Below are 10,462 nucleotides of genomic sequence, written 5' to 3'. Positions count from 1 at the left end.
ACATTATTGGCTACCCTGGTTAAAATTAACATAATTTTGAATAAACTTTAAAAATTATTAAAAAATTAATTGAATAAGATCTCTAGTAAAGCTTGAACATTATACAAGTATACTAGCTTTACTAGGCTATAGCACGCAGCAGATTTGGTTTGTTGTGAAAACGGTCAATTTATTTAAATATTTTGTTTTGTTTATGTTAATGTAGTATATTATACATTAAAACATTTATGGGCAAACTAGCGCTCTTTTATTTTTTATTTAATTTTTTTATTAAATTCTTTTTTTTTATATCAAGCTTTCGAAGTCCACAAAAATGAAATGAGACACTGAAAGACTTCAAAACAAATAAAATAGCCAAGTTGAATAATTATGGAAGCTAAATTTCTGAAATGCGCAAGTCATATACAGAAAGCAAGAAGGTATAAACACCTAGTTATACAAGATAAGTACTTAAATATAGCTAATGGATAAAGTTTTTTCTGAAAAGTCTTGAAATGTGTTTGTATGTGTAAAACTATGAAATTGAAGAATATTAGAAAGTAATAATAAGGCGATGGACATTGATATGTATTTTTTTACTCAATTACTAAAAAGGGTTAAAAAAAAATAAATCAAAAAAAATAATAATAAATGCAAGTACGTAATTGTGTATGTAAAGTTCATAAAACATTCTCACAACAATACTAAAAAACATGGTTTAAACAAATCTTTGTATGGCCGGTGCAGTAGTTAGCACTAAAGAGCGTTACAAGCAAATTACAAACGCATAATAAGTGCTTAATTCAAAATGCAAAACGAAAAAACCAATAGACATTAACACCAAAACTTATTGATTTTGACCTTTGATCACATGAATTTTGAAATTTTTTGTTTGATATAATGAATGTCTCTCATTACATCAAACAAAATATGTATGCACAGGCAAATATTTTTAGTGATTTTTGTGTGCACATTCATATGTATGTGGGCAATGCTTACACATACATATATGCACGTAGTTGCTTAAGTTTTATGTAAGTGTTACCAGTTATTTCTAATTGTTATCCTTTTAGTATAAAACATATTTAACAATCAATATTCCTCTTGGTTCTGTCGGTCACTCTCAACAAATACCGACAGAGCGCCAATTTAATGTCCGCCCTGATTACACTTTATGACTTTAAGGCATAGATCTCAAATGTGAATATATTTTGTTGAGCTAATTATGGTACAGTTTCAGAGACTTTTCCGAAATTTTAAGTCAACACGAACTGAGCACAATGCCAAAAAAAAATTTAATTAACACGTATCTAACATAGTGTTTTCTTTCTCCTTATTGCCTTACATCCTCACCAATTGGAATTTGGACTTTAATAAAATAAATTTCATAAGCAAACATTGTAGATAAATTTAATTACTATTTTAACTATAATCTATTATATTATCTAAAATCAACTAAGAATTTGCAGAGAAACTTGGCTTTCATAAAAATGGGTTTCTCACATAACATATGTATGTATATGAAATTATTAAAACATACTATATATACATAATATTACAGTATAATCACGGTTATACCACATACATACACACACGAAACCCCACGAAATTGCTGGTTTTAAGTAAAAGAAAAGAGCTTAGGTAATATATCTCAGAATTAGTGGCAAAATGTGTGTTTTAAAGTTTGAAATTAACATTCGTGCATACACACATGCACATAAAGGATGACAGTTTGTTGATGTTTATAAAAATAATACTGAATTTCGTATAACATGCAAACATTTTGAATTGAGTAATAATTCGTCAAGGTTCAACATATTATTTTTGCATGTGAAAGCAAAATACCAAACATCTCTTAAAATGTCTATCGCAAAAAACATAATAATTTGTTTCAATTTCTAATTAAATTAAATTGTAGTATTTATGGTAGTCAAAATAAAAGATGCATAATAATTAATTAATTAATAAATTATATATATTGCATATATATACATATATATCAAAGCGAGCAAAAAACAAAGAATAATATTAAATATTCACAGTAAGCAGAACATGGAAATAAAGGCATGATACTTTACTTCGAGAAAAAATAAAATTAAATAAAAATGTAGTTTTATTAGAAAAAGTAAATAATTTCTGTCTTAAAATGGTAGAGCCTTGCCGTAAATTACTGTATTATGTGTTTCGGTGGCATTTGCTTCAGAAGACCCCACAAATTTAAAGAGTATCAAGGATTTGGGAAAGGTTAATGTAAATAACCAAATCAGAATTTGAGTCCATACAGTAATGCAGTCGCTGAGTAGGCATCTATGATGTACGGCATGAAGCGATGTCTTGAAGATTTCCCTGCCCATAAGAAAGTTTGATGACTAGTTTTCTAACACTTTCTATCACATTGTAAATTAAAAAAATTCAGCATTTTCTCCGCATTTTTCCCCGGAAATTCGGTATCTTATCTCTTGTTCCGTAGTGCTTCGCGAAATGTTGTAGAAAGGACCGAAACCAGAAATGTATAATGAATCACAATTTACGTAGAACTATTTTGTCATGTCAGAAAACCAATAATTACCGCCAAAATAATCGCATCCATAGAGGTAATAATTTTGCACCACCTTGTAGCAGGAAATCGCATGATATCTCCCGACCGGATATATATACTTTTTGCTACGGTCATACAGACTACACTCACTACAAGTGAGTAGACGATCGCACTTTTAAAAAGAATAGATATTTAATTTAATAAAAAATGGTCAATTCAACTAACAATGTATATTTATATATTTAAAGCCATTTATTTCATAGAAATTTCACAAATTTTAACCATAACTAATTATGTGGACATTCTGTGTTGTTCCAATTGAATTCCAAAACGTTTCAATTGCCAGAATCCAAAAACATTCTCTATGTCAAGGAATATTAAATTGCTGAATAATTGCGAAAATAGTGTCGTTGTTATAATATTAAGTATAAACGCAATTATATTTGCAATAAATTAGTTAAACTCAAGAAATTTCACTTACGGAATACGTTTACGGTAAAAACGAAAGTGATGGAACTGATTCAGAAACATTTGTCGAAAATTCGTGTACCATGCGATAATACACCAATTTATAAAGATGAATGTGTCTATTCATTTGATACACCGGAAACTCCAACAGGACTTTACGTCAGTTTAAGTAGTTTTCTAAGCTTTGGTGAGCAGTATGTAAAAAAATATGCTGAAAAGACTGGAAATGCAGTATTCCTGCATATACATCGTGTGAAGACACCTAAAAAGGGTGTCGCTGCTGCCGATGAAGGAGGGCCGGAGCGCAAAATTACCCGGTTAGCTATTGGAGTGGAGGGTGGTTATAACGATGTTAACGATAAGACATATGATATTAAAGATACTCATAGTATTGTGGTTATGCCGGATATTGATAAGAAATTCCCATTCCCTAATGAAGAATTCCCACTACTTGTAACCCAATCTGTAGAGGCATTGCTAGCACAAGAGTCTGCTATAGCCAAACTTGAAAAACAAACACTAATGGGTAAGCTATCAAAAGCAAAAAATGGTAACGACATAATGCAATAATTATATTCCTTTAAGGTACATGGGATGGAGAGGTACGTCAAGTTTCAAAATATGCAGAGTCTTTAATACAATTAGATAATGGCAAGAAAATACCGCCATCTGGTTGGAAATGTGAAAAATGCGATTTAACCAATAATCTTTGGCTCAACCTTACCGATGGTTCCATACTTTGTGGCCGTAAATTCTTTGACGGCTCCGGTGGTAATGATCATGCTGTGGAGTATTACCGAGAAATGGGGTATCCATTGGCTGTTAAATTGGGTACAATAACTGCTGATGGCAAGTCTGACGTTTTCTCGTACCCGGAAGACGATATGGTTATAGACCCGCACCTGGAAAAACATCTAGCTCATTTTGGCATTAATATGGCAGCCATGAAAAAAAGTGAAAAGTCAATGGTTGAATTAGAATTGGAAATTAATCAACGCATTGGTGAATGGTCATTGTTGACCGAAAGTGATAGTGAGTTGCAGCCACTGGCTGGCCCAGGCTACACCGGCATGCGAAATCTCGGCAACTCATGCTACATCAATAGTGTAATGCAGGTAAATATCTATCTTCACTATTTACATTTTCTTAATTCTTTAGTTTATGGCATAATGGAAATTCTCTATTTCTAAAAAGGTAATGTTCACACTACCCGACTTCATCAAGCGATATGTAGGAGAAGGATCGGAGAAGTATTTTAACGCATTTCCAGCTGATCCCGCTAATGATTTTAACATTCAAATGGCTAAACTTGGTAACGGTTTATGGTCCGGCAAGTACAGTAGCATTTCGGAGAATTCGTTGGATTCCGAAAGTACCGGCATTTCACCTGCTATGTTCAAAAATGTCGTGGGTAAAAATCACCCCGATTTCAGTACGAAACAACAACAAGATGCTTTTGATTTCTATTTACACCTTATCAATACAATCGAACGCAATTCGCGGCATGAAACTAATCCAGTAGAAGGGTTTACAATTAGTTTGGAGGATCGTGTCGAGTGTATGAGTAGCAAGAAAGTGAAGTATACACAACGAGACGACTACTGTTTACCATTGCAAATACCTTTGGAGAAGGCCACAAATTTAGATGAGGTCAAAGAATATTTAGAACGCAAAGCTGCCGATGGTGCAAACAATAGTGGTGACAAAAATATAGTGCGCCACAAAGTGCCACTACATGCATGTTTAGAACGTTTTTTCGCAACTGAGGTGCTTGAGCAATTCCACTCGACAGCTGCTAACTGCATCACCACTGCCAAAAGGTCTACTAGACTAGTAAATATGCCCGATTTCCTGCTGTTGCATTTGCGAAAGTTCACACTGGGCTCCGATTGGGTGCCTAAGAAGTTAGATGTATCGGTTGACATGCCGGACGAGCTAGATCTTAGCAGCTGGAGAGCCACTGGTATGCAGCCAAATGAACAGCCACTACCAGAAACGGACGACAAGCCGAAGTTTTCTTTCGATGAAAATCTAATGGGCGAACTAATGCAAATGGGTTTTCCACAAGAGGCCTGCAAACGTGCTGTATTCCATACTAAAAATATTAGTCTAGAAGCAGCTTCAAATTGGCTGATGGAGCATATTGGTGATGCCGACATTTCAGAACCGTTCGTTTTGCCCGCTGGTGGCATGGGCGACAGCAAAGCACTGAATTTCATTGCGAACCCCGAAAGCGTTGCTATGCTAATGAGTATGGGCTTTGAAGAACGCCAAGCGACTAAGGCATTGAAAGCTACCGATGGCAATATTGAGCGCGCGACGGACTGGATATTTTCACATGCTGAGGACATGGACACTGATGAGATTCAACCAGAACAGACTGATAACGACGCGGGTAATACACGTAAAAAGTCGTATCGGGATGGTGTAGGCAAATATAAGCTCGCAGCTTTCATCTCACATATGGGCACTTCAGCACAAGTTGGGCATTATGTATGCCACATACTGAAAAATGGACGATGGGTGATTTATAATGATAGTAAAGTAGCACTTTCGCAAAATCCTCCGAAGGATCTCGGTTATTTGTATTTATATAAGCGATGTGAGTAAATTGCAAATACCAAGAATTTGGATAAATGTGCATTTCGAATGAACTTGCCTTTATTACGATATATTATATATTGAATTCTTAAAGTATGACACTTAGTATTAAATGCAAAGAACTGAAAAAACTTTAATACTTCAAGAAGAAAAGCTTATTAATGCTGTTAAAATGATAATTGTTTGTCGCGACGAATAAAATTTTAATCGGATACAAATTTTCAAAATTTGTTGCAATATAGCAGGCATAACTCATTATGCTAACAGCTAGTGTAATACATCTAATTTTTTCATTCATCTTTTTTTATGTTACTGTCTCTTGTCTAGGTTGGTTTCATAATGCTTTCCACAATATTATTAAGTTTGTCGCTAAAGGCGCCGAATGAGAACTTTTGTTGTACCCGCTTGTGTCCCATTACACCCATTCTTTCCCGCAACGCGTCGTCCCTGTATATTTGTAACATTGCTTCTGCAAATCGTTGCGGCTGCTTCTCACACAATAATCCTGTAGAGTTGTGCACAATCGTCTCTGTTGGCCCACCACTGTTAACAGCTATCACTGGTTTCGACATGTACATACCCTCCAGTGGCACAATACCAAAGTGCTCGTTATCGGGTGTGTATAAAAGACAGTTTGATTTATAGAGTAACACGAATTTTTCATCATCATTCGGAGAACGCAGCAGTAATACACTTTCTTGCAGACCGAGTTTATCCACCAGCAGTCGAAGCTCATCGTAATGCTCCAAATTTTCTAAAACACGTTCATCGTAGCCACCAGCTATTACTAAACGACAACGTTTCGATTCCGTAGATGGTAAAGAATCGATCACTAAACGGAAGGCATGCAAAGCAAGAGCGTGATTTTTCTTACGCTCATATCGATTAATATCCAGGAAAACAAATGCATTTCGCGGTATATCTTCACAACCATTTACGCCGAATTTATTACTTTGTTTAGCTGATATTTGGTTTTTCATTGCGTCGAAATAATCGGTATTTAAGGTTGGATATAAAACGTCGGGCACCATCTGCAGCCGATGAAATGTATCACCGAACACACGTAAAGTAAACTTGGAATTTACGAATGTTACATCGGCCATACCAATGGTAAGCTCTTCCATATAGTTTAGAGGTGCGCGATAGACACTTTTAAGATAACCCTCTCGTGAGCTTAATAATTGATCGGGAAAATGACAGTAGAAAAGAATTTTAGGCCGGCTTTTAGCTAGTTTCAATATAGGTACTCCAACAGAAATTTGATCGCAGAAGAATATATCAATATTTTCACGTCGCGATATTACAAACGATGCATACAAGGCAGCATACATCATGCGAAAATAGGCACATAGTGCATAGAATCGTCCAAATATCTTACGTGGCAACCAGTCGCCAACGACTTCGACTCGCAAAGTGCCGTCTGAAGTTTCTTTAAAACAATGCGTTGGATCATGGTGATTTGTCAAGAAGCTAACCTCGTGGCCTCGGGATTTCAATGCGAGCGCTGCGTCCACTACAAGTCTCTCCGCGCCGCCAATCCCCAAATCAGGGTGAAGAAAGAGAATACGTACCATTTATGCGTTTACTTTCATGAAAATCAAAATTAAATGTTTCAATGGAAATAGTAAATACTGCAAAAGAACATAACTTGGAAACACTTACTAATATTTTGTCATTCAATTAGCCTAAAAATCTGCATTTGATGCACTGACATGGATTAACAAAGATTGCAATTTTGTTCACTTTACGTGTATATTTTTATATCTGGTGTATTTACATGACAATAAACAGCTGTTTAATGCATTCTTAATAATTCAGCTGTCAAAATACTTTTCACAGGGTGACATTTCTGGAGAATTTATTCAACTAATAAACAGAGAACGTATATAATATACGTTCTCTGTTTGAATGTGCTAACGCCAGGGATGCAAATAATGCATTAAAAAATATTTGAATTAACATTTTAATTATTTATTTTGTATTTTGTAATCGTAAACACGGATTAAAAAAAACTTAAAACTGCATACCGAATTAAAAAAATCTGAACATCGGGATTAAAAAATAAAATAATAATTTTAAATCCCAACACCAGGATTACAAAATAAATTGTGGTTTTTCGTCCAAAATTTTTGAATTTTAACTTCGCCACCCTGGTGAAGTCTCCCATAAAGTGAGTCAAATAATTTATTTCGTCATATTGTTGCATAGATCCATCTATGACATTTTGACTTTTTATGAAATTCCGAATTATTACTCTAATTATTTAGCAGTGGTAAGCGAAAAATTCGGCAAAGGTGCGTGTTTGAATGCATTGGCATTTCTCCTTGTCTTATGAGTTGTGTTTATTATGTTTCGGATGAAAAGTATGTTCGTTGTACCGCTGATGACCGAATAACTCTTTTTTGTCTTTTACAACACTTTTTGTAATTAGTTGAGTATGGCAATATTGCGAATATTTCGTGCTTCAAACAACCCTATATAAACTATTTAAGACGCACGTGTTTACTTCTTGCATTATTTTGTATTTCGAAGTTGCGTATATCGTGAAAATTAATTGAGAAAAATGGTGAAGTTGCAAAAATCTTTGAGAAAACCTTTAGATATAATCGAGAAGAAGAAAACAAAGTTGCCGGCACCACCACTTGCAGGCATTTCAAAGTCAAACAAAAAAGAAAAAGCAGTTACTGTACTGGAAAAGTTGCCGAAATCCAAAAAAGAAAAGGTAGCAAAAACAATTATTAAAGATGTCGAAGTTGTGGCGCCTTTGAAAAAAGAAAAGGCAAAAAAAGTAAATAAAGTTAGCAAGAAGTTTCCGAGTGAACCAATCAAGAAAAAATCCGAAAAGGTATCTGAAAAGAAATTGGAACAGGCCTCTAAACGTCCATTGGTACTAGCACCGGCAGAATCTCCTAAAGTTCCAAAGTTAGTTACGGCTAAGTTGAAAAATAAGTCGAAGGATAAAAAGTCCAAAGTTCAAAAGAAAAAGGACAAAAAAGTTAACCCAGATAACGTTGAACAAGCAACCCCTTTAACAAATTTGCAAAAGAAAAAAGCTGCCAAACGAGCCTACAAAAAAGAGCAAATTAAGAAAAGGCGCGAAAATAAATCGGTGAAAACTAAAAAAGCTCCAATAAAACGTCTGTTTAAGGCGCCACCATTTGATGAAGACAAATTCAATGCAATTGTAAGTGCAGATAATGTGAAAAAAATTGCAAAGGGCCTGAAAAAGCAGGTAGAAAAGGAAGTATCTGAAAAGAAAACAGCCATTTTTAGTGATTTCCAATACTTTTTAAATGTCTCCTGCTTCAAAATACCAAATGTTCCAAAACGTATTGTAAAGCTGTAAGCCGTAAATATTATATTTAAAATAATTCATAGAATTAATAAATTTTTTTTTTTTATTAAAGCAATTTAAAACATTCGTTAGTTGATAAAGATGATGATGTTGCTATCATCGTGTCTGATTTACAACGTGGATCCAAAGTGGATTATGAACCAACAATTCAACATTATGAAGATATCTTCCGTGAAGCCGGTATTGAAGGTCTGACAATCATACCATTTAATAAACTAAGAAATGAATGCAATACTTTTGAAACTGTGCGTAAATTTGGAAACACCTATGACTATTTTCTATGTGATGGGCGCTTAGTAGGACACGCATCTGGTTTTTGCGGAAAGGTAAAAAATAAAAATATAATGTATATGTGTAATATTTATAAAAATATCGTATTCAATTTCATAATTACATTTTTAACAATAGGTCTTTCAAAAACCGCGTACAACATTCCATTCGGTACGTATGGATAATCAAAAGAATTTAAAACGAGAAATTGAGAAATCGTTACGTCGTACTGCTTACAAACAACTGGAAAAGGGTGATCTCATATCAATACCGATCGGTAATCACAAGTTCACGGACGATCAGTTGGTTGAAAATATTATGCATGTAATGGAGCAGTTGAAGAACTCGTACCCTGGCGGCTTGGCCAATATACGTGGCATATATCTTAAAATTAGTATCGCTGGTACGTCATCATTGCCACTATTCCTTAGTGTTGCAGAACCACCTCCGGAGACCCCTTATGTTGTCGGACCACGTGAACAGCGTACGCTGAAATTGAAACGTGAAACCAACGAGGTTTTGTCTAATTTCAATCTGACAAAGGAAGGAAACTTGTTGAAGCTATCAAAAACTGATGTGGAACGCAAACGTAAATTGAAAGAAATGCGAGCAGTAATAGACGCTGAACCAAATACGACTGAAGAAAATAAGCATGATAAGGCCAATGGTAAACAAGCTGTTGTGCCAGCAAAGAAGGCTAAAACTGAGAAAAGTGTTATAACTTCTGATAAAAGTGATAAAAGTAAGTCTAAAGATGAAGAACCTAAGGTAGAAGAGCAAGGCGACGAAGATGAGGACGATAGTGAAGCGGAGCAAGAAGATGAGGAGGAGAATGACAGTGGTGAAGATGAGGATGTTGAAGAAGATGATAGTGGGGATGAGGAGGATGGCGATGATGATGATGATGATGACGACGATGACGGTGAAGATGATGAAGATGATGCTGAAGATGAAGGCAAAGATGAAGATGAGGACGGCGCGGGGGATGATGATAAAGATGAGGATGATAGTGAAGAAGACGATGATGAATAATTACAATAGTAATTTGACCAAAAGTCTGGTTTTTTAATTTAAATCTTTTAATATATATGAAACACATTGAAAATATTGGATTATAAGAATAAAATATCCTGAAGTACTTGTGATATTTGTCTTTTACGCTATAGGTTTGCCAGTCAATTTAGTGGTAGAATTATTCTTTATTGTTATTAATGTTTGTACACACTTTAAGTATGATGTTTGTCATTAAC

At 34.7% G+C, this 10,462-nt stretch overlaps 3 protein-coding genes across 3 annotated transcripts; 2 read left to right on the top strand and 1 right to left on the bottom strand.

Moving 5' to 3' along the window:
* The first annotated feature begins 2,872 nt into the window (after positions 1-2,872).
* On the top strand, positions 2,873-5,865 carry Usp5 (ubiquitin specific protease 5). Its single transcript, XM_014244748.3, has 3 exons — positions 2,873-3,512; positions 3,572-4,101; positions 4,181-5,865. Exons 1-3 carry the CDS (start codon positions 3,029-3,031, stop codon positions 5,594-5,596), a joined length of 2,430 nt encoding a protein of 809 aa, XP_014100223.3. The 5' UTR covers positions 2,873-3,028; the 3' UTR covers positions 5,597-5,865.
* Positions 5,614-7,407, bottom strand: Alg2 (alpha-1,3/1,6-mannosyltransferase Alg2). The gene is made up of 2 exons (XM_036364560.2): positions 7,250-7,407; positions 5,614-7,172 (listed from the first exon to the last, which is right to left on the bottom strand). The coding sequence occupies exon 2, from the start codon at positions 7,159-7,161 to the stop codon at positions 5,911-5,913; it is 1,251 nt and encodes a 416-aa protein (XP_036220453.2). The 5' UTR covers positions 7,162-7,172; positions 7,250-7,407; the 3' UTR covers positions 5,614-5,910.
* A 646-nt stretch (positions 7,408-8,053) lies between these two features.
* On the top strand, positions 8,054-10,357 carry LOC106625403 (ribosomal L1 domain-containing protein CG13096). The gene is made up of 3 exons (XM_036364409.2): positions 8,054-8,929; positions 8,995-9,268; positions 9,351-10,357. Exons 1-3 carry the CDS (start codon positions 8,151-8,153, stop codon positions 10,242-10,244), a joined length of 1,947 nt encoding a protein of 648 aa, XP_036220302.2. The 5' UTR covers positions 8,054-8,150; the 3' UTR covers positions 10,245-10,357.
* The last annotated feature ends 105 nt before the right edge of the window (positions 10,358-10,462 follow it).

Source organism: Bactrocera oleae, chromosome 6 (genome assembly GCF_042242935.1).
Source record: "Bactrocera oleae isolate idBacOlea1 chromosome 6, idBacOlea1, whole genome shotgun sequence".
Lineage (NCBI taxonomy): Eukaryota > Metazoa > Arthropoda > Insecta > Diptera > Tephritidae > Bactrocera > Bactrocera oleae.
Note: the sequence above shows the minus strand (reverse complement) of the source record. Positions and strands in the feature narration are given on the sequence as shown.